The sequence below is a fragment of the Tachyglossus aculeatus genome, chromosome 2 (genome assembly GCF_015852505.1).
Source record: "Tachyglossus aculeatus isolate mTacAcu1 chromosome 2, mTacAcu1.pri, whole genome shotgun sequence".
Classification (NCBI taxonomy): Eukaryota; Metazoa; Chordata; class Mammalia; order Monotremata; family Tachyglossidae; genus Tachyglossus; species Tachyglossus aculeatus.
The window spans coordinates 130994221-131018697 of NC_052067.1; the positions used below are offsets into that span (position 1 = coordinate 130994221).

General features: G+C 48.2%; 1 protein-coding gene across 1 annotated transcript in view; it reads left to right on the plus strand.

The window, feature by feature from the left end:
- Positions 1 to 2681: 2681 nt before the first annotated feature.
- LIMS1 (LIM zinc finger domain containing 1) overlaps positions 2682 to 24477 on the plus strand; it is a 271575-nt gene continuing 249779 nt past the window's right edge. Inside the window, exon 1 of the mRNA XM_038771788.1 lies at positions 2682 to 2953. Within this exon, the coding sequence (XP_038627716.1) occupies positions 2925 to 2953 (29 nt within the window). The 5' untranslated portion in view covers positions 2682 to 2924. The remainder of the gene's footprint in view (positions 2954 to 24477) is intronic.

The window sequence follows — 24477 nt, forward strand, 5'->3', positions numbered from 1 at the left end:
AAACGCTTAATAAATGCCATTATTATTATTATTATTATTATTATTATTATTATTATCCCCATTTGCCAGAGGAGGGGACTGAGGGCCTGAGAAGGGAAGGGAGTTAAGAGAAGCAGCGTGGCTCAGTGGAAAGAGCCCGGGCTTTGGAGTCAGAGGTCACGGGTTCAAATCCCTGCTCCACCACCTGTCTGCTGTGTGACCTTGGGCAAGTCACTTCACTTCTCTGTGCCTCACCTCATCTGTAAAATGGGGATTAAAACCGTGAGCCCCCCGTGGGACAACCTGATCACCTTGTAACCTCCTCAGCGCTTAGAACAGTGCTTTGCACATAGTAAGCGCTTAATAAATGCCATTATTATTATTATTTATTATTATTATGGGTTCAAATCCCGGCTCCGCCAATTGTCAGCTGGGGGACTTTGGGCCAGTCACTTCACTTCTCTGGGCCTCAGTTCCCTCATCTGTAAAATGGGGATTAAGACTGTGAGCCACCCAAGGGACAACCTGATCACCTTGTATTCGCTTAGTGCAGTGCTCTGCACACAGTAAGCGCTCAATAAATACAATTGAATGAATGAATGAATGAATGAATGAATGAATGCTTAGGACAGCTGGAAATGGGGATGAGGACTGTGAGCCCCACATGGGACAACCTCATCATCTTGTGCCCCCCCCCCCCAACGATTAGAACAGTGCTTTGCACATAGTAAGCGCTTAACAAATGCCAACATTATTATTAATTATTATTATTATTATTATGGGAGTTGCCCCAAATCAGCCAGCACACAGCCCGACTCCCTCCTTTGCTCCCGCTCCCTCAGGAGGGCGGGGCCCCTTTAAGGGCCGGGGCCTCTCTCTGGGGGCGGGGCCCCTTTAAGGGGCGGGGGCTCGGTTGGTGGGCGGGGCCTCTGAGCGGGCGGGGCTCCTCCTGATTGGCTCGGAGGTGGGCGGGGCCTCGCTCAGGGGGCGGGGGGCTTCTGCTGATTGGAGCGGAGGTGAGCGGGCCTTTCTCAGGGGGCGGGGCTTTTGCTGATTGGTGCGGAGGTGGGCGGGGCCGCTCTTAGGGGGCGGGCTTGTGGCGATTGGTGCGGGGGTGGGCGGGGCCTCGGGAGATGGGCGGGCCCTCTCTAAGGGGCGGGGCTTTCACAGATTGGTGCGGAAGAGGGCCGAGCCGCTCTTAGGGGGCGGGGCCTGCGCTGATTGGTGCGGGGTGGGCGGGGGCCTCTCTTGACTGGTGCGGAGGTGGGCGTGGCCTATCTGAGGGGGCGGGGCGCCTGCTGATTGATCGGTGCGGAGGTGGGCGTGGCCTATCTAAGGGGGCGGGGCGCCTGCTGATTGTTTGGTGCGGAGGTGGGCGTGGCCTATCTGAGGGGGCGGGGCGCCTGCTGATTGATCGGTGCGGAGGTGGGCGTGGCCTATCTAAGGGGGCGTGGCCTATCTGAGGGGGCGGGGCGCCTGCTGATTGATCGGTGCGGAGGTGGGCGTGGCCTATCTAAGGGGGCGGGGCGCCTGCTGATTGTTTGGTGCGGAGGTGGGCGTGGCCTATCTGAGGGGGCGGGGCGCCTGCTGATTGATCGGTGCGGAGGTGGGCGTGGCCTAAGGGGGCGGGGCTCCTGCGTGTGGGCGGGGCTCCTGCTGATTGGTGCGGGTGGGGCCTCCCCGTGGGGGCGTGGCCTCGAGAGGTGGGCGGGGCCTCGGTAAGGGGAGAGGCTTCTGCATGCGGGCAGGGCCGCTGCTGATTGGAGCGGGGTGGGCGGGGCCTCCCTAAGGGAGGCGGGCCCGCTGCTGATTGGAGCGGAGGTGGGCGGGGCATCGCTAAGGGGGCGGGGCGGAGCGGGTCGGGACGGCGAGCGGTGGTGGTGGTAGCGGTGGTGGTGGTGGCGGTGGTGGTGGTGGCGGTGGTGGCGTTGCGTTGCGGCATCCCGCCCGCCATCGCTGCCTGCCTGCGGGCTTTGCTTCTCCGGCCCCGGGCCCCGGACTCGGAGCCGGAGCCGGAGCGGGGAGGGAGCGCGGAAAACCCGGAGCGGAGCGCGGGAAGCCCGGACTGCGGAGCGTGGGGAGCCCGGAGTCCGGAGCGCGGAAAGCCCGGAGTCCGGAGCGTGGAGCGGAGCGCGGAGCCCGGAGCCCGGAGCGGAGCGAGGAAAGCCCGGAGACCGGAGCGTGGAGCGGAGCCCGGAGAGCGGAGCGCGGAAAGCCCGGACTGCGGAGCTCAGAAAGCCCGGAGCGTGGAGCGGAGCGAGGAAAGCCCGGAGCCCGGAGCGTGGAGCGGAGCTCGGAGCGGAGAGCGGAGCCCGGAGCGGAGCGAGGAAAGCCCGGAGCCCGGAGCGTGGAGCGGAGCTCAGAGCGGAGAGCGGAGCCAGGAGCGGAGCGAGGAAAGCCCGGAGACCGGAGCGTGGAGCGGAGCCCGGAGAGCGGAGCGCGGAAAGCCCGGACTGCGGATCTCGGAAAGCCCGGAGCGGAGCGAGGAAAGCCCGGAGCCCGGAGCGTGGAGCGGAGCCCGGAGAGCGGAGCGCGGAAAGCCCGGACTGCGGAGCGCGGAAAGCCCGGAGCGGAGCGCGGGGAGCCCGGAGCGTGGAGCGGAGCCCGGAGAGCGGAGTGCGGAAAGCCCGGACTGCGGAGCGAGGAAAGCCCGGAGCGGAGCGAGGGGAGCCCGGAGAGTGGAGCGCGGAAAGCCCGGAGAGCGGAGCGCGGAAAGCCCGGACTGCGGAGCTCGGAAAGCCCGGACTGTGGAGCGCGGAAAACCCGGAGTGGAGCGAGGAAAGCCCGGAGCCCGGAGCGTGGAGCGGAGCCCGGACTGCGGAGTTCGGAAAGCCCGGACTGCGGAGTTCGGAAAGCCCGGACTGCGGAGCTCGGAAAGCCCGGACTGCGGAGCGCGGAAAACCCGGAGTGGAGCGCGGGTCCTGGAGCGCGGAGCGGCGGAGAAGATGATGCTGGGAGCCGCGGCGAACAGCAGGTACCGCAGCCCCATATTTATCACTCTGTTTTACTTCTACATATTTATTCTGTTTATTTTATTTCGTTCATATGTTTGGTTTTGTTGTCCGTCTCCCCCTTCTAGACTGTGAGCCCGTTGTTGGGTAGGGACCGTGTCTCTATATGTTGCCGACTTGTACTTCCCAAGCGCTTAGTACAGTGCTCCGCACACAGTAAGCGCTCAATAAATACGAGTGAATGAATGAATCCCCCCCGCCCTACGTCCTTCCCCTTCCTACAGCACCTGTCTATATGTTTGTACAGGTTCATTACTCTATTTTCCTCTTACATATTTACTATTCTATTTATTTTGTTAATATGTTTTGTTTTGTTGTCCGCCTCCCCCGTCTAGACTGGGAGCCCACTGTTGGGTAGGGACCGTCTCTAGATGTTGCCAACTTGCACTTCCCAAGCGCTTAGTACAGTGCTCCGCACACAGTAAGCGCTAAATAAATATGAATGAATGAATGAATAAATTCATTTCTAAAATGTGATGAAGACTGGGAGCCCCACGGGGGACCACTTGGCTACCTTGTATCTACCCCAAGGCTTAAAACAGTGCTTGGCACATAGTAAGCGCTTAACAGATACGATCATTGTTATTACTACTTCCCAAGCGCTTAGTACAGTGCTCTGCGCACAGTAAGCGCTCAATAAATATGAACGAATGAATGACTTCATCTCTAAAATGGGACGAAGACTGGGAGCCCCACGGGGGAACACTTGGCTACCTTGTTTCTACCCCAGGGCTTAGAACACTGCTTGGCACATAGTAAGCGCTTAACAGATACGATCATTGTTACTATTACTTCCCAAGCGCTTAGTACAGTGCTCTGCGCACAGTAAGCGCTCAATAAATATGAACGAATGAATGAATTCATCTCTAAAATGGGCTGAAGACTGGGTGCCCCACGGGGGACCACTTGGCTACCTTGTTTCTACCCCAGGACGTAGAACAGTACTTGGCACATAGTAGGTGCTTGATCCAGTGCTCTGCACATAGTAAGCGCCCAGCTGTGTGACCTTGGGCCAGCCACTTCACTGCTCCGGGCCTCAGTTCCCTCATCTGTAAAATGGGGATGAAGACTGGGAGCCCCCCGTGGGACAGCCCCATTACCTTGGCCCTCCCCCAGCGCTTAGAACAGTGCTCGGTACCTCGAGAAGCATTGAACAAATACCGTCGTGATTATTAATCGGCGCTTAGAACAGTGCTCAGCACGCAATAAGCGCTTAGCAAATGCCCTCACCATCACTATTATTACGATTGAATGAATGAATGAACCTCCCATCCTGGCCCAGGCCCTGCCCGAGGCTGTCAACCATCAATAGATACCTTTGATTGTACATATTTATTACTGTATTTATTTATTTATTTATTTTACTTGTACATATCTATTCTATTTTATTTTGTTAGTATGTTTGGTTTTGTCTCCCTCTTTTAGACTGTGAGCCCACTGTCGGGTAGGGACTGTCTCTATATGTTGCCAATTTGTATTTCCCAAGCGCTTAGTACAGTGCTCTGCACACAGTAAGTGCTCAATAAATACGATTGATGATGATGATTGATATTGATTGATTGATTCCCCCTCCCCCCTTTCCCTCCATCCCGTAGCCCCTGGAGATCTCTCTGCATCTCTCAGTGTCTCTTCCCGTGAGTGAATCTCTGTCCTCTCTGTGTGTCTCTGCCTTGGCATCTCTAACTCTTCCGTCCCTCCTCCCTATATCTCTACCTCGGTATCCCTGCCCTTTCAGTTGTTATTATTACTATTATTAATAATAGTATTATTATTACTCATTACAATTATTGCTAATATTACTAATGCAATAATCATTACTATTATTATTATTAGGAGTAGTATTAATGGCATTTGTTAAGCACTTACTATGTGCAAAGCACTGTTCTAAGCGCTGGGGAGGTTACAAGAAGCAGCGTGGCTCGGTGGACAGAGCCCGGGCTTTGGAGTCAGTGGTCGTGGGTTCAAATCCCGGCTCTGCCAATTGTCAGCTGTGTGACCTTGGGCAAGTCACTTCACTTCTCTGGGCCTCAGTTACCTCATCTGTAAAATGGGGGTTGACTGTGAGCCCCCCTATGGGACAACCTGATCATCTTGTATCCCCCCCAGCACTTAGAACAGTGCTTTGCACATAGTAAACGCTTAATAAATGCCATCATTATTATTATTACAAGGTGATCAGGTTGTCCCACGCGGGGCTCACAGTCTTAATCCCCATTTTCCAGATGAGGGAACTGAGGCCCAGAGAAGCTAAGTGACTTGCCCAAAGTCACACAGCTGACAATTGGCAGAGTCGGGATTTGAACCCATCAATCAATCGATCAATCATATTTATTGAGCGCTTACTGTGTGCAGAGCACTGTACTAAGCACTTGGGAAGTACAAGTTGGCAACATATAGAGACGGTCCCTACCCAACAGTGGGCTCACAGTCTAGAAGACTGTGACTAGAACCCATGACCTCTGAGTCCAAAGCCCGGGCTCTTTCCACTGAGCCACGCTGAGTTCTCCAATAATAATAATACTAGTATTAATAATAGTCATAATAAACACGTATTTATTGAGCGCTTACTGTGTGCAAAGCACTGTACTAAGCGCTTTTGGTCTCTGCCCTTTCTGTCTCTTCGTCTCCACTCTCTCTGTCTTTCCTCTCCATGTCTCTTCCCCCTCTGGGGTCTCTGTCTCGGTATCTAGTGTACTTTCCCAGGCACTTAGTTGTCTGTCGGATCCAGCGCTTAGAACAGTGCTTCGCACATAGTAAGCGCTTAACAAATACCATTATTATTATTACTATTATTATTATTATTATTAATAACAAATGCCATCATTTGAGAAGGGAGGGCGTTCCAGACCAGAGGCAGGACGTGGGCCAGGAGTCGGTGGCAAGATAGGCGAGATGGAGGCCCATTCATTCATTCAGTCGTATTTATTGAGCAATTACCGTGTGCAGAGCACTGTACAAACTGTTTGGGAAGTACAATAATAATAATAATAATGGTATTTAAGCGCTTACTATGTGCAAAGCACTGTTCTAAGCGCTGGACAAGTCGGCAACATCTAGAGAGGGTCCCTACCCACCAACGAGCTCACAGTCTAGAAGGGGGAGACAGGCAACAAAACAAAACATGTAGACAGGTGTCAAAATCGTCAGAACAGATAGAATTGTAGCTGTAACATAAATGCACATCATTAACAAAATAAATAAAATGGTAAATATGTACAAGTAAAGTAAATAGAGCCGTAAATCTGTACAAATATATACAAGTGCTGTGGGGAGGGGGAGGGGGTAGGGTGGGGGGTGATGGGGAGGAGGAGAGGAAATAGGGGGTTCAGTCTGGGAAGGCCTGAGAGAAGGATAGCACCAGTCATTCATTCATTCATTCATTCAGTCGTATTTATTGAGCGCTTACTGTGTGCAGAGCAAAGTGTGTGGGCTGGGATGTAGGAGAGAAGGGAGGTGAGGTAGAAAGGGGCAAGGTGGTGGACTGCTGTAAAGCCAACGTTGAGGAGTTTTTGTTTGATACGAAGGTTAATAGGCAACCACTGGAGATTTTTGAGGAGGAGGGTGACGTACCCAGAGCGTTTCTGTACAAAGATAATCCGGGAAGCAGAGTGAAGCGGGGAGATCGGAGAGGAGGCCGATGCAGTAATCCAGTCGGGATAGGATGAGAGATTGAACCAGCAAGGTAGCGGTTCGGATGGAGAGGAAAGGGCGGATCTTGGCCATGTCGCGGAGCTGAGACCGGCAGGATTTGGTGACGGATTGGATGTGAGGGGTGAACGAGAGAGCGGAGTCGAGGACGACACCAAGGTTGCGGGATTGTGAGACGGTAAGGATGGTAGCGCCGTCTACAGTGCCGGGAAAGTCAGGGAGAGGGCAGGGTTTGGGAGGGAAGACAAGGAGCTCAGTCTTCGACATGTTGAGCTTTAGGTGGCGGGCAGACATCCAGACGGAGATGTCCTGAAGGCAGGAGGAGATGCGAGCCTGGAGAGAGGGGGAGAGAGCAGGGGCGGAGATGGAGATCTGGGTGTCACCAGCGTAGAGATGATAGTTGAAGCCGTGGGAGCGAATGAGGTCACCAAGGGAGTGAGTGGAGATCGAGAACAGAAGGGGACCGAAAACTGAACATTGAGGAACCCCCACAGTCAGGGAGTGGGAGGGGGAAAGGAGGAGCCCTCGAAGGAGACTGAGAATAAATGGCCAGAGAGATAAAAGGAGAACCAGAAAAGGACAGAGTCACTCAGTCATAGTTATTGAGCACTTACTGTGTGAGAGCACCTTACTAGCTAAGCGCTTAATAAATGCCATTATTATTATTACCAAGCGCTTGGGTAGTACAAATCGGCAACATGTAGAAGCGGTCCCTACCCATCAAAGGGTTCACAGTCTAGAAGAGAGAGACAGACAGCAAAACAAAACACGTAGACAGGTGTCAATACTATCAGACTATTATAATAATAATATAATAATAATAATAGTATTTGTTAAGCACTTACTATGTACCAAGCAAGCAGCGTGGCTCAGTGGAAAGAGCACGGGCTTTGTCAGTGGAAAGAGCACAGTCCCTACCAGCGTGGCTCAGTGGAAAGAGCACGGGGAATGTGTCCAACCTGATTTGCTTGTATCCACCCTGGTGCTTACTACAGTGCCTGGCCCAGAGGAATAATAATAATGATGATGGCATTTGTTAAGCGTTTACTATGTGCGAAGCACTGTTCTAAGCGCTGGGGGGGATACAGGGTGATCAGGTTGTCCCACGTGGGGCTCAGTCTTCACCCCCATTTTACAGATGAGGGAACTGAGGCTCAGAGAAGTTGTGACCTGCCCGAGGTCACACAGCAGACATGCGGCGGAGCTGGGATTCGAACCCAAGCCCGGGCTCTTTCTACTGAGCCACGCCGCTTCTCAAAACAGCTCTAGAAAGCGCTTAACCAATACTGTTACTATTATTGGACTTTCCCAAGAGCTCAGGTCAGTTCTGTGCACATAATAAGCACTCAATAAACCCCGCCGATGGATTGATTGTCAGCTGTGTGACTTTGGGCAAGTCACTTCACTTCTCTGGGCCTCAGTTCCCTCATCTGTAAAATGGGGATGAAGCCTGTGAGCCCCCCGTGGGCCAACCTGATCACCTTGTAACCTCCCCAGCGCTTAGAACAGTGCCTTGCACATAGTAAGCGTTTCATAAATGCTATCATTATTATTATTATTATTGATGGCTTGATGAAAATGCATTTTAGCTAGCTCTCTTCCTCCCTTCAAGGCCCTGCTGAGAGCTCACCTCCTCCAAGAGGCCTTCCCAGACTGAGCCCCTTCCTTTCTCTCCCCCTCGTCCCCCTCTCCATCCCCCCATCTTACCTCCTTCCCTTCCCCACAGCACCTGTATATATGTATATATGTTTGTGCATATTTATTACTCTATTTATTTATTTTACTTGTACATATCTATTCTATTGTATTTTGTTTGTATGTTTGGTTTTGTTCTGTGTCTCCCCCTTTTAGACTGTGAGCCCACTGTTGGGTAGGGACTGTCTCTATATGTTGCCAATTTGTACTTCCCAAGCGCTTAGTACAGTGCTCTGCACATAGTAAGCGCTCAATAAATACGATTGATTGATTAATTGATTGATTGATTTTAGGGAGGTATAGGATTGGGAACGCTCAACGGAAGTGTTGCTTTAATCGGGGCCTCAGTACAGTGCTCTGCCCGCAGTAAGCGCTCAATAAATACGATTGAATGAACCTCAATCTGGGCGAATTACTCACTTTTACGTTTTGTCTTTGTTTTTCAGTACCGGAAGGCATTTAACCCCCCTCCCCACCCCCTTATTAGAATGATATTTCCCTGCACGGGGCAGGCAGGAGGGAGAAAAGGCCCAGAGCAGACCATTCTCCTTTTTCATCCGTCAGTCTCCGGAAGAGCTCATCGGAGACAGAATATCCGTACTAATCAGTTTCCCTGAAATTCGATTGAAGTTGAAATATGGGCCCAGTACATGGAGAATTAAGTGTTCTTAATTCAGGATAATGTATCATGGCTCTCCGGCTAGTCACAGATCAGGACGTGGCTGGTGCAGATTTGAAACCGAGACCCTTTAAATGAGATGTGATGCCATGGAGGATTGTTTGCTCTATTATACCCTCGTTTTCCCTCTTGTGTATTTTCTCGACAGATAAGTTAAAGTGGTCTTTGCACTGTTAGTACTTCCCAAGCGCTTAGTACAGTGCTCTGCACATAGTAAGCGCTCAATAAATACAATTGATGATGATGATGATTACGCATCTGCCTTCTGTCTTCGTGAAATTAAGCCGTTCATTTGAAAATGTCTTTTTCCGTATGCCACAACCTTACGGGATTAAAGTTCATTCAGTCATATTTATTGAGCACTTACTGTGTGCAGAGCACTGTAGTAAGCGCTTGGGAAGTACAAGTTGGCAGCATATAGAGACAGTCCCAACCCAACAACGGACTCACAGTCTAGAAATGAAAAGTCCCAGTTAGGGACAGTTTGCCTTTTTTGAGGTTGTCAGTGTTTTCCCTGAAACAGCTATTTGCCATGCCAGTTCATTGTCATCAGATAATAATAATAATAATGGCATTTCTTAAGCACTTACTATGCAAAGCACTGTTCTAAGCACTGGGGAGGTTACAAGGTGATCAGGTTGTCCCACGGGGGGCTCACAGTCTTCATCCCCATTTTACAGATGAGGGAACTGAGGTCCAGAGAAGTGAAGTGACTTGCCGAAAGTCACACAGCGGACAAGTGGCGGAGACAGGATTTGAACCCATGACCTCTGACTCCAAAGCCCGGGCTGTTTCCACTGAGCCACGCTGCTTCTCAGATGGGGCAGATGGGAGTCAGGAGGCCTGGGTTCTACTCCTTGATTGCTGTGTGACCTTGGGCAAGGCCTCTCTGGATCTATTACTCTATTTTATTTGTGCATATTTATTCTATTTATTTTATTTTGTTAATATGTTTTGTTTTGTTCTCTGTCTCCTCTTTCTAGACTGTGAGCCCATTGTTGGGTAGGGACCGTTTCTAGATGTTGCTAACTTGTACTTCCCAAGCGCTGTGCAATCAATCAATCAATCATATTTATTGAGCGCTTACTGTGTGCAGAGCACTGTACTAAGCGCTTGGGAAGTACAAGTTGGCAACAAATAGAGACAGTCCCTACCCAACAGTGGGCTCACAATCTAAAAGGGGACACAGTAAGCGCTCAATAAATATGATTGAATGAATGAATGAATGGATCTCAGTTTCTCCAGCTGTATAATGGGGAGAGAAATGTCCACCTCCAGCTCACAGGGATATCGTGGGGTTCAAACAAGTTAACGGCTGAGAAGGCACCTGGGGAAAATAAAAATGCCCCACGTATCCAAGGTGGTATTGTTGTTGTTAATGAGAATGGAATTATCATTTCAGTCTTTGATCCAGAGAGACCCGCTTGTAAGGGTGATTTGCGCTCGAAGAGAAAACTTGTCTTTTTCATTTGGAATGATGTCCCCAGTCCTTATCTTTGGGTGCAGTGATCATCAATCGTATTTATTGAGCGCTTACTGTGTGCAGAGCACTGTACTCAGCGCTTAGTGATCTTAGGGCTTAAGTGATCTAGCCTCCTCCGTGCTTTAACCCTTTCTTCCCATGAGTCAGTCCCTCTCTCTGTTTCGATACACCCCCAGTCCCCATCTCCTTCCCTCCCTCCTTCCTTCCTTCCACCCTGAACTCTCAGTACAGGGCTCTGCACATGATAATAATAACAATGGCATTTATTAAGCGCTTACTACTAAGCGCTGGGGAGGTTACAAGGTGATCAGGTTGTCCCGGGGGGCTCACAGTCTTAATCCCCATGTTACAGATGAGGAAACTGAGGCCCAGAGAAGTAAAGTGACTTGCCCAAAATCACACAGCTGACAGTTGGCAGAGCCGGGATTTGAACCCATGACCTCCGACTCCAAAGCCCGGGCTCTTTCCACTGAGCCACGCTGCCTCTCCATAGGTTTTAGTCAGTCCCGATGATCATCGCAAAATACGAACTCACAAGGGCTGATAAAACACCTCCGTGTTGGACTGCTTTTCTTCCTCCACCGTTATTTTCTCTTTCCCCAAATGCCGCTTTTTAGGGTATTTTGGGCCAAATTGTATGGACGCCACGGATTGCTGTTTGGCCAGCGCTGTTTACCAGCCCTTACCGCTTTAAGCCTGGGTGTCTTTTACCTGGTTTAATCCTCACGTTCAAGGATAATATTTATGTCATAGCACTTAGCACGGAGCACTTGGCCGCCGCTCCTGTCAGTGGCACCTTGCCCGATCCATAGCAGCTTTTGATATCATCATCATCAATCGTATTTATTGAGCGCTTACTGTGTGCAGAGCACTGTACTAAGAAGCTGTACTTCTCCCCCTTTTAGACTGTGAGCCCACTGTTGGGTAGGGACTGTCTCTATATGTTGCCAATTTGTACTTCCCAAGCGCTTAGTACAGTGCTCTGCACATAGTAAGTGCTCAATAAATACAATTGATGATGATGATGAAGAAGCTTACCTCATCTGTAAAATGGGGATTAAGACTGTGAGCCCCCCCGTGGGACAACCAGCACTGAGAACAGTGATTTGCACATAGTAAGCGCTTCGCGTGGCTCAGTGGAAAGAGCACGGGCTTTGGAGCCAGAGGTCATGGGTTCAAATCCCAGTGCGGCCAATTGTCATTCATTCATTAAATTGCATTTATTGAGCGCTTACTGTGTGCAGAGCACTACTAAGCGCTTGGGAAGTACAATACAAGTGCTGTTGTGGGGAGGGGAAGGGGGTAGGGCAGAGGGAGGGAGTAGGAGCGATTCTATTCTTCTAGACCGTGAGCCCACTGTTGGGTAGGGACCGTCTCTAGGTGTTGCCAACTTGTGCTTCCCAAGCGCTCAGTACAGTGCTGTGCACACAGTGAGCGCTCAATAAATACGATTTAAAAAAAAAAGCTTACTTTTAAGAGTATGTGCTTTTTTTCCAGAAAGCCGGGCCGCGCTAGTTGTTGCCGAATCCATCCTCTGGCAAGTACAAGTAAAATAAACAAATAAATAGAGTAATAAGTCTGTACAAACATATATCCATATATACAGGCGCTGTGGGGAAGGGAAGGAGGTAAGATGGGGGGGATGGAGAGGGGGACGAGGGGGAGAGGAAGGAAGGGGCTCGTATTATTGAGCGCTTATTGTGTACATATGTTTGGTTTTGTTCTCTGTCCCCCTTTTAGACTGTGAGCCTACTGTTGGGCAGGGACCGTCTCTCTATGTTGCCAACTTGGACTTCCCAAGTGCTTCCTCTGAGTCAGACTCGAGAGCTTGTTTGTTTTATGGCAGCAGGCATTACCCACCCTGTGGGGATATTTAAACTTCTGCGGTCATATTCCAAAACAGCTCCTCGGGGGACTGTCTTCATCCATCGTCCGCCTCCACCCCTTTCGGGCCGACAGTGGCAAGCAGGGTTTGACGATTATCGTGGCGGAGTTGAGGATCGTAGGAAACCTCCAGAGACCGACTGGCGTGAGCGCAGATGGTATTCGTTTGATCAATCAATCAATCGTATTTATTGAGCGCTTACTATTCATTCATTCAACGATATTTGTTGAGCGCTTACTGTGTGCAGAGCACTGTACGAAGCGCTTGGGAAGTACAAGTTGGCGACGTATAGAGACGGACCCTACCCAACAATGGGCTCACGGTCTAGAAGGGGGAGACAGACAACAAAAACAAAACATGTGGACGGGTGTCAAGTCAATCAATCAATCAGTCGTATTTATTGAGCGCTTACTGTGTGCAGAGCGCTGTACGAAGCGCTTGGGAAGTACAAGTCGGCGACATATAGAGACGGACCCTACCCAACAGCGGGCTCACAGTCTAGAAGGGGGAGACAGACAACAAAAACAAACCATGTGGACAGGTGTCAAGTCAATCAATCAATCAGTCAATCATATTGATTGAGCGCTTACTATGTGCAGAGCGCTGTACTAAGCGTTTGGGAAGCACAAGTTGGCAACATATAGAGACAGTCATCATCACCATCAATCGTATTTATTGAGCGCTTACTATGTGCAGAGCACTGTACGAAGCACTTGGGAAGCGCAAGTTGGCAACATCTAGAGACAGTCCCTACCCAACATTGGGCTCACAGTCTAAAAGGGGGAGACAGAGAACAAAACCAAACATACTAACAAATTAAAATGAATAGAATAGATAGGTACAAGTAAAATAAATAAATAAATAGAGTAAGAAATCTGTACAAACATATATACATATATACAGGTGCTGTGGGGAAGGGAAGGAGGTAAGATGGGGGGATGCAGAGGGGGACGAGGGGGAGAGGAAGGAAGGGGCTCGTATTATTGAGCACTTATTGTGTACATATGTTTGGTTTTGTTCTCCGTCTCCCCCCTTTTAGACTGTGAGCCCACTCTTGGGCAGGGACTGTCTCTATATGTTGCCAACTTGGACTTCCCAAGAGCTTAGTTCAGTGCTCTGCACACAGTAAGCGCGCAATAAATACGATTGATTGATTACAGAGCATTCATTCATTCAGTCGTATTTATTGAGCGCTTACCGTGTGCAGAGCCCTGGACTAAGCGCTCGGGAAGTACAGTGCAGCAACAGAGAGAGGGCAATCCCTACCCAGCGACGGGCTCACAGTCCTAGAAGGGGGGAGAAGGACATCAAAACAAGTAGACGGGCTTCAATAGCATCAATATAAGTAAATAGAATAATAGATATCTCCACACCATTAATAAAATAAATAGAATAATATGTAGTATGTATGTAAGCGTGTAATATAGAGAAACAGCGAAGCTCAGCGGAAAGAGCACGGGCTTGGGAGTCAGAGGCTCTAATCCCGGCTCCACCACGTCAGCTGTGTGATCTTGGGCACATCACTTAACTTCTCTGAGCCTCAGTTCCCCCATCTGTAAAATGGGGATTAAGACGGTAAGCCACACGTGGGACAACCTGATCACCTTGTATCCCCCCAGCGCTTAGAACAGTGCTTCGCACATAGTAAGCGTTTAACAAATGCTATTATTATTATTATTATTATTATTATTATTGTTATTATTATTATAGGGTATGATATTGAAGCTTCAGTGCTCCACATCACTGTTGGATGCTTCTGGGATTTATTTGTCTCTGTCTCCCCCTTTTAGACTGTGAGCCCAATGTTGGGTAGGGACTGTCTCTATATGTTGCCAATTTGTACTTCCCAAGCGCTTAGTACAGTGCTCTGCACATAGTAAGCGCTCAATAAATATGATTGATTGATTGATTTGTCTGTATGAATGTCTGGCTCCCACTCTACAGCGTAAGCTTATTGTGGGCAAGGAACGGATCTACCAACTCTGTTGTTTTGTACGCTCCCAAGTGCTTAGTACAGTGCTCCAAGTAAGTGCTCAATAAATATGATTGAAAATATTTTCACATTAAACTGAGAAGCACCCAGTTGGGTTGGCGATATCCCAGGTGCCCCAAGCAGGAACTGAAATGACCGAGGAAAAAGCAGCTAACCTCTTTATCCAGAACCCCGTCTTTAGGCGGCACAGAAAAACCAGGAATCTAGTTTCTAGAGTGTGAGCCCACTGTTGGGTAGGGACCGTCTCTATATGTTGCCAGCTTGTACTTCCCAAGCGCTTAGTACAGTGCTCTGCACACAGTAAGCGCTCAATAAATACGATCGAATGAATGAATGAAAGGACTCTTCTAGGCTGTAAACTCCTTGTGGGCAGGGAATGTGTCAGCCACCTCCTTTATGCTGTATTCTCCCAAGAGCTAACTACAGTGCTCTGCACATAGTGAGCGCTCAACAAATACGATTGCCTGATTGATTCTAGGTTCTACGGTTCACTTGCTCCGTATTGTCACTGTTTATTGTTGTATCGTACTTTCCCAAGTGCTTAGTACATATTTATTACTCTATTTATTTATTTATTTATTTATTTATTTATTTATTTATTTTACTTGTACAGATCTATTCTATTTATTTCATTTTGTTAGTATGTTTGGTTTTGTTCTCTGTCTCCCCCTTTTAGATGGTGAGCCCACTGTTGGGTAGGGACTGTCTCTCTATGTTGCCAACTTGTACTTCCCAAGAGCTTCTCCACTTCTCTGGGCCTCCGTTACCTCATCTGTAAAATGGGGATTGAGCCCCATGTGGGACGGGGACCGTGTCCAACCCGACTGGCTTGTAACCCCCGCAGCGCTTAGTACGGTGCGTGGCACACAGGGAGCGCTTAACAACTACCAAAATCATTATCATTACATTAAAATCAGTTGCAACTGGGAGAAAACAGCCGACATCTGGGACTGAGAAGCTCTCTGGAGGACTTGTACTTCCCAAGCGCTTAGTACAGCGCTCTGCACACAGTAAGCGCTCAATAAATACGACTGACTGACTTAGTACAGAGAAGAAGCAGCGTGGCTTAGCGGAAAGAGCACGAGCTTGGGAGTCAGGGGACTGTGGGTTCGAATCCCAGCCCCGCCACTTGTCTGCTGTGTGACTTCGGGCGAGTCACTTCACTTTTCCGAGCCTCGGTTCCCTCATCCGTAAAATGGGAATGAAAACTGAGCACCACGTGGGACAACCTGATTGCCTCGTCTCTACCCCGGCGCTTAGAACAGCGCTTGGCACATCATCATCATCATCAATCGTATTTATTGAGCGCTAACTATGTGCAGAGCACTGTACTAAGCGCTTGGGAAGTACAAATTGGCAACATATAGAGACGGTCCCTACCCAACAACGGGCTCACAGTCTAAAAGGGGGAGACAGAGAACAAAACCAGACACACTAACAAAATAAAAAGAAAGCGCTTCACAAATGCCATACTTATTATTTTTACAGTGCTCTGCATACAGTGAGTGCTCAATAAATGTGACTGAATGAATGAGCCACAGGTATCTTTTTTCCCCCACCCATTTATTTGCCTTGGGCAGGTCTCTTTCTAATCCAGCTGCCCCCTGAATCCCACCAGACTCTTCAGGAGGAATCGTTCTTGTGTTCGCCTCCCGCTCCTCACCCCCGGGCCGAGAGGGAAGTGTTATAGTGGATTTTCGCACGGAAACAGAAAACCAGCCACAGAGTCATAAAAAATTGTGAGGATTCCCCCGAGATCCTCCTAATGCCAGATGTGCTACTGTTTTCTTCCAGCTGCAATCGATTTTAACGTCTGTCTCCCCCTCTAGACTGTAAGCTCCTTGTGGGCAGGGACGGGTCTGCCAACTCTATAATAGTGTACTCTCCCGAGTGCTTAGTACAGTGCTCTGCACGTGGTAAGTTCGGTAAATACGATCGATCGATTCTAGGTTCTGCTTGCTCACTCGCCTCTGTTTCAATGAGCCGCCGATATCATCATCATCATCAATCATATTTATTGAGCGCTTACTCTGTACAGAGCACTGTACTAAGCGCTTGGGAAGTACAAATTGGCAACCTATAGAGACAGTCCCTACCCAACAGTGGGCTCACAGTCTAAAAGGGGGAGACAGAGAACAAAACCAAACATACTAACAAAATAAAATAAATAGAATAGATATGTACAAATAAATTAAATAAATAAATAGAGTAAAAAAAATATGTACAAACATATATACATATATACAGGTGCTGTGGGGAAGGGAGGGAGGTAAGACGGGGGCATGGAGAGGGGGACGAGGGGGAGAGGAAGGAAGGGGCTCAGTCTGGGAAGGCCTCCTGGAGGAGGTGAGCTCTCAGCAGGGCCTTGAAGGGAGGAAGAGAGCTAGCTTGGCGGGTGGGCAGAGGGAGGGCATTCCAGGCCCGGGGGATGACGTGGGCCAATAATAATGGCATTTGTTAAGCGCTTACTATGTGCAGAGCACTGTTCTAAGCGCTGGGGGGGCATACAAGGTGATCAAGTTGTCCCACGTGGGGCTCACAGTCTTAATCCCCATTTTACAGATGAGGTAACTGAGGCTCAGAGAAGTTAAGTGACTTGCCCAAGGTCACACAGCAGACATGTGGCGGAGTCGGGATTCAAACCATGACCTCTGACTCCAAAGCCTGGGCTCTTTCCACTGAGCCACGCTGCTTCTCTATCTATTCCCCCACCCGTTTCTTTGCTTTGGGCAGGTCTCTCTCTAATTAAACCGCTCCCCAAATCCCACCGTACCCTTTGGGAAGAATTGTCCGTGGGTTCGTTCCCCCAAGGTGCCGAGAAGGAGCCGGTAGAGCTGCTTTCCATCCCAGATCGGAAAACCAGCCACAGAATTATGGAAGAACTCAGAGGATTCATTCATTCATTCATTCAATCGTATTTATTCATCATCATCATCATCATCATCAATCGTGTTTATTGAGCGCTTACTATGTGCAGAGCACTGTACTAAGCGCTTGGGAAGTACAGATTGGCAACATCTAGAGACAGTCCCTACCCAACAGTGGGCTCACAGTCTAAAAGGGGGAGACAGAGAACAAAACCAAACATACTAACAAAATAAAATAAATAGGATAGGTATGTACAAGTAAAATAAATAAATAAATAAATAGAGTAATAAATATGTACAACCAGGAAAATACATAAATAAATAAATAGAGTAATAAATATGTACAACCGCTTACTGTGTGCAGAGCGCTGTACTAAGCGCTTGGGAAGTACAAGTCCTCCAGAGAGCTTCTCAGTCCCAGATGTCGGCTGTTTTCTCCCAGTTGCAATTGATTTTAATGTAATGATAATAATTTTGGTAGTTGTTAAGCGCTCCCTGTGTGCCACGCACCGTACTAAGCGCTGCGGTGGTTACAAGCCAGCCGGGTTGGACACAGTCCCTGTTCCACATGGGGCTCAATCCCCGTTTTACAGATGAGGTAACTGAGGCCCGGAGAAGTGGAGTGGCTTGCCCAAGGTCCCACAGCAGAGCCGTAAGTCACAACCTTTCGGCTCACAGGCCGCGCTCGATCCACTCTGCCACGCTGCTTCTGATGAATAATGAATGAATGAGTGATCCAAGACGTTTTCCCATCTTGCTATAATCATCATAATGATGATGGCATTTGTTAAGCGCTTACGACGTGCAAAGCACTGTTCTAAGCGCTGGGGAGACTACAAGGTGATCAGGTTGTCCCATGTGGGGCTCACAGTCTTAATCCCCATTTTCCAGCTGTTCTGAGCGCTGGGGAGAATGCAAGGTGATCAGGTTGTCCCGTGTGGGGCTCACAGTCTTAATCCCCATTTCCCAGATGAGGGAACTGAGGCACAGAGTAGATACAATGCCATAATAATAATAATAACAATAATAATAATGATAATAATAATAATAGATACAGTGTAATAATAATAATATAGCAATATATTATTAATATAATAACATATTATTAATATGATGTATTATTAATATAATAATATATTATAATATATTAATAGAATATATTATTAATATAATATATTATTAATATTATATTATTAATATAATAATATATAATAATATAATAATAATTATAATAATGTTGGTATTTGTTAACCAACAGAGAAGTTAAGTGACTTGCCCAAAGCCACACAGCTGACAAGTGGCAGGGCGGGATTAGAACCCACGACCTCTGACTCCCAAGTCCGGGCTCTTTCCACTGAGCCCCGCGGCTATGGTTTGTCCCACCCAACTTCCGCGTCTCTTAGGGTCCGAAGGAGGATGGAGCAGGATTTTACCTGGAGGGAAAGCGCTTAGGACAGTGCTCTGCACACAGTAAGCGCTCAATAAATACGATTTATGTATATATGTTTATACATACTTATTACCCTATTTATTTATTTATTTATTTTACTTGTACATATCTATTCTATTGATTTTATTTTGTTAGCGTGTTTGGTTTTGTTCTCTGTCTCCCCCTTTTAGACTGTGAGCCCGCTGCTGGGTAGGGACTGTCTCTGTATGTTGCCAACTTGTAATTCCCAAGCGCTTCGTACAGTGCTCTGCACACAGTAAGCGCTCAATAAATGCGATCGATGATGATGGAAATACGATTGAATGAAAGGGAAGAGCTGGGAAATGGCACCCACTTAGCATTTGAGAAGAGAAGCAGCCGGGGCCCTTGATATCCTCCCCGGTTGTTCTGGTGGACACTTACAGGGTGGTTTTTTGAGCAGGGACATCAATCAATCAATCAATCAATCGTATTTATTGAGCGCTTACTATGTGCAGAGCACTGTACTAAGCGCTTGGGAAGTACAAATTGGCAACACACAGAGACAGTCCCTGCCCAACAGTGGGTTCACAGTCTAAAAGGGAAATTTTACACCCACACACCACATCCCACCCACCATCCAGGCAGTCCCTGCCCATCCAACAGTAGCTCGGAGGTTTGCAACTTATAATAATCATGGCAGTGGTGTTTGATAAGCGCTTACGATCGGCCACATGCTGTACTAACCCCTGGGGTAGATACAGTGAGCCCACTGTTGGGTAGGGACTGTCTCTCTATGTTGCCAATTTGTACTTCCCAAGCGCTTAGTACAGTGCTCTGCACATGGTAAGTGCTCAGTAAATACGATTGATGATGATACAGTGTAATAATAATAATAATAATGTTGGTATTTGTTAAGCGCTTACTATGTGGCAAGCACTGTTCTAAGCGCTGGGGGGATACAAGGTGATCAGATTGTCCCATATAGGGCTCACAGTCTTCATCCCCGTTTTACAGATGGGGGAACTGAGGCCCAGAGAAGTGAAGTGACTTGCCCAAAGTCACCCAGCTGACAAGGGGTGGAGTCGGGATTCGAACCCTTGACCTCTGACTCCCGAGCCCGGGCTCTTTCCACTGAGCCACGCTGCTTCTCAATAGTGTAGTCAGTAAGGCGGTCAGAGCGCTGTACTAAGCAATTGGGAGAGTACAATATAACAATAAAACAAATTCCCTGCCCACAAGGAGCTAACTCAGCCCCACCTGGGGCCCTTCTCCAGCCTTCTTCACACAGTCAGCGCTCGATAAATACGATTGAATGAATGAATGAACTTAATGCAGTGCTCTGCACACAGTCAGCGCTTGATAAATACGATTGAATGAATGAATGAACTTAATGCAGTGCTCTGCACACAGTAAGCGCTCAATAAATATGATTGAATGAATGAATGAACTTAATGCAGTGCGCTGCACACAGTAAGTGCTCGATAAATATGAATGAATGAATGAACTTAATGCAGTGCGCTGCACACAGTAAGCACTCGATAAATATGAAGGAATGAACTTAATGCAGTGCTCTGCACGCAGTCAGCACTCGATAAATACGATTGAATGAATGAATGAATGAACTTAATGCAGTGCTCCGCACACAGTAAGCGCTTGATAAATACGATTGAATGAATGAACTTAATGCAGTGCTCTGCACACATAAGCGCTCGATAAATACGATTGACTGAATGATTGAATGAACTTAATGCAGTGCTCTGCACACAGTCAGCGCTCGATAAATACGATTGAATGAATGAATGAACTTAATGCAGTGCGCTGCACACAGTAAGTGCTCGATAAATACGATTGACTGACTGACTGAATGAACTTGATGCAGTGCTCTGCACACAGTCAGCGCTCGATAAATACGATTGAATGAATGAATGAACTTAACGCAGTGCTCTGCACACAGTCAGCGCTCGATAAATACGATTGAATGAATGAACGAACTTAACGCAGTGCTCTGCATACAGTCAGCGCTCGATAAATACGATTGAATGAATGAATGAATGAACTTAATGCAGTGCTGTGCACACAGTCAGCGCTCGATAAATACGATTGACTGAATGAATGAACTTAATGCAGTGCTCTGCACACAGCGCTCGATAAATACGATTGACTGAAGGAATGAATGAACTTATGCAGTGCTCTGCACACAGTCAGCGCTCGATAGATACGATTGATTGAATGAATGAATGAACTTAATGCAGTGCTCTGCACACAGTCAGCGCTCGATAAATACGATTGACTGAATGAACTTAATGCAGTGCTCTGCACACATAAGTGCTCGATAAATACGATTGAATGAATGAATGAACTTAATGCAATGCTCTGCACACAGCGCTCGATAAATATGAGTGAATGAATGAATGAACTTATGCAGTGCTCTGCACACAGTCAGCGCTCGATAAATACGATTGAATGAATGAATGAACTTAATGCAGTGCTCTGCACACAGTCAGCGCTCAGTAAATACGATTGAATGAATGAATGAATGAACTTAATGCAGTGCTCTGCACACAGTCAGCACTCGATAAATACGATTGAATGAATGAATGAATGAACTTAATGCAGTGCTCCGCACACAGTAAGCGCTTGATAAATACGATTGAATGAATGAACTTAATGCAGTGCTCTGCACACATAAGCGCTCGATAAATACGATTGACTGAATGATTGAATGAACTTAATGCAGTGCGCTGCACACAGTCAGCGCTCGATAAATACGATTCAATGAATGAAGGAGGGCAGGTATTGAACTTCTATTTCACAGGTGAGGGCTTTGGGACCTAGAGGAGTGAAGTGACTCTCCCAAGGTCACACAACAGACGAGCGGCGGAGCCGGGATGAGAACCCGGGTCCGTGCTCTTTCCACTAGGCCTCGCTGCTTCCCTGTTCCCTGTGGGATTGAATCGGACGGGATCTGGGGGTAAGAACGTGACTTAGCGGACGGAGCCGCGGCCCGGGAGCCAGGAGGACCTGGGTTCTAATCCCGGCTCCGCCATTCGTCCGTACATCTCTCCCGACGGACTGCTCCGCTGTAAACGGCGGGATCCAAGATTCCGATAAAGGCCCCGGATTTTAGCTCGGAAAACGCGCAAAAAGGATTAACAGGGAGGCAGCTTGCTCAGCTGAGGTTAACGGAAGGCGGCGGCCTCAGGATAACCACCGAGTCAACCGTCTTGGCAGGGCCGGCGGGGTGGGGAAGGAATGTTGGAACGAGGATCCGAGGACTTGTCTCTATATGTTCCCAACTTGTACTTCCCAAGCGCTCAGTCCAGTGCTCTGCACACAGTAAGCGCTCAATAAATACGATTGATTGATTGATTGTCCCTGTTCTGGTCCTCGCTCGGAAGCTGACGGTTGGCCTATTATGGCCGGATGAGGTAACAATGATGGTATCTGTTAAGCGCTTACTATGTGCCAAGCACCGTCCTAATAATAATAATGATGATGGTATTTGTTAAGCGCTTACTATGTGCAAAGCACTGTTCTAAGTGCTGGCGAGGTTACAGGGTGATCAGGTTGTCATCAGTCGTATTTATTGAGTGCTTTTTGAGGTTGTCCCACGGGGGGCTCACAGTCTTCATCCCCATTTGACAGATGAGGGAACCGAGGCACAGAAAATAATAATGATGGTATTTGTTAAGCGCTTACTATGTGCAAAGCACTGTTCTAAGCGCTGGCGAGGTTACAAGATGAGGTTGTCCCACGGGGGGCTCACAGTCTTCATCCCCATTTGACAGATGAGGTAACTGAGGCACAGAAAATAATAATATGGTATTTGTTAAGCGCTTACTATGTGCAAAGCACTGTTCTAAGCGCTGGCCAGGTTACAAGGTGATCAAGTTGTGCCATGGGGGGCTTACAGTCTTAATCCCCATTTGACAGATGAGGGAACTGAGACACAGAAAATAATAATAATGATGGTATTAAGCGCTTACTATGTGCAAAGCACTGTTCTAAGCACTGGGGAGGTTGCAAGGTGATCAGGTTGTCCCACGGGGGGCTCACAGTCTTAATCCCCATTTTACAGATGAGGGAACTGAGGCCCAGAGAAGTTAAGTGACTTGCCCAAAGTCACTCAGCTGACAGTTGGCAGAGCCGGGATTTGAACCCATGACCTCTGACTCCAAAGTCCGGGCTCTTCCCACTGAGCCACGCTGCTTCTAAGTGCTGGGATAGATGCAGGGTGATCAGGTTGTCCCACGGGGGGCTCACAGTCTTAATCCCCATTTTCCAGATGAGGGAACTGAGGCCCAGCAAAGTGAAGTGACTTGCCTAAGGTCACACAGCTGACAAGTGGCGGAGCCGGGATTTGAACCCACGGCCTCTGACTCCAAAGCCCGGGCTCTTTAATAATGATGGTGTTTGTGAAGCGCTTACTATGTGCCAGTAACTGTTCTAAGCGCTAGGATAGATACAAAGCCCGGGCTCTTTCCACTGAGCCACGCTGAGTTCTCCAATAATAATAATAATACTAGTATTAATAGTAGTCATAATAAACACGTATTTATTGAGCACTTACTGTGTGCAAAGCACTGTATTAAGCGCTTTCGGTCTCTTCCCTTTCTGTCTCTTCGTCTCCGCTCTCTCTGTCTTTCCTCTGCGTGTCTCTTCCCCCCTCTGGGGTCCCTGTCTTGGTATCTAGTGTACTTTCCCAAGCACTTAGTTGTCTGTCAGATCCAGCGCTTAGCACAGTGCTTCGCACATAGTAAGCGCTTAACAAATACCATTATACAAGGCGATCAGGTTGTCCCGCACGGGGCTCACAGGCTTCATCCCCGTTTTCCAGATGAGGGAACTGAGGCCCAGAGAAGTGAAGTGACTGGCCCAAAGTCACCCAGCTGACAAGCGGCGGAGCCGGGATTCGAACCCACGACCTTCTGACTCATATTTATTACTCTTTATTTATTTATTTATTTTACTTGTACATTTCTATCCTATTTATTTTATTTTGTTGGTATGTTTGGTTCTGTTCTCTGTCTCCCCCTTTTAGACTGTGAGCCCACTGTTGGGTAGGGACCGTCTCTGTGTGTTGCCAATTTGTACTTCCCAAGCGCTTAGTACAGTGCTCTGCACATAGTAAGCGCTCAATAAATACGATTGATTGATTGATTGACTCCCGAGCCCGGGCTCTGTCCTGTAGGCCAGGCTGCTTCTCTAGACAAGTGGAGGACAGCGGGGCCAGAGCGGCTCATTCATTCATTCAGTCGTATTTATTGGGCGCTTATTGCGTGCAGAGCACTGTACTGAGCGCTTGGGAGAGTACAGTATAACAATAAAGACATTCCTGTCCACGTCAGCTCCTTCAGGGCACGCACTGCACTATTTATTTTGGTGTTTATGAAGTGCTTATTACGTTTCAAGCACTGTTCTAGACACTGGAGCGCTATTCAAAGCTCTCTTATTGCTGTTACTTGTTCCCCGGCGCGTACTTCAGGTCTCTGAATGGAGTACGTGTCGGTATAGTACTTCCCAAGCGCTTAGTACAGTGCTCTGCACACAGTAAGCGCTCAATAAATACGATTGATTGATTGATATAGTGCTCTGCACACAGCGGACATCCAGTAATAATAATAATAATAATAATCATGGCATTTATTAAGCGCTTATTATGTGCAAAGCACTGTTCTAAGCGCCGGGGAGGCTACAAGATGATCAGGTTGTCATCATCATCAATCGTATTTATTGAGCGCTTACTGTGTGCAGAGCACTGTACTAAGCGCTTGGGAAGTACAAATTGGCAACATATAGAGACAGTCCCTACCCAACAGTGGGCTC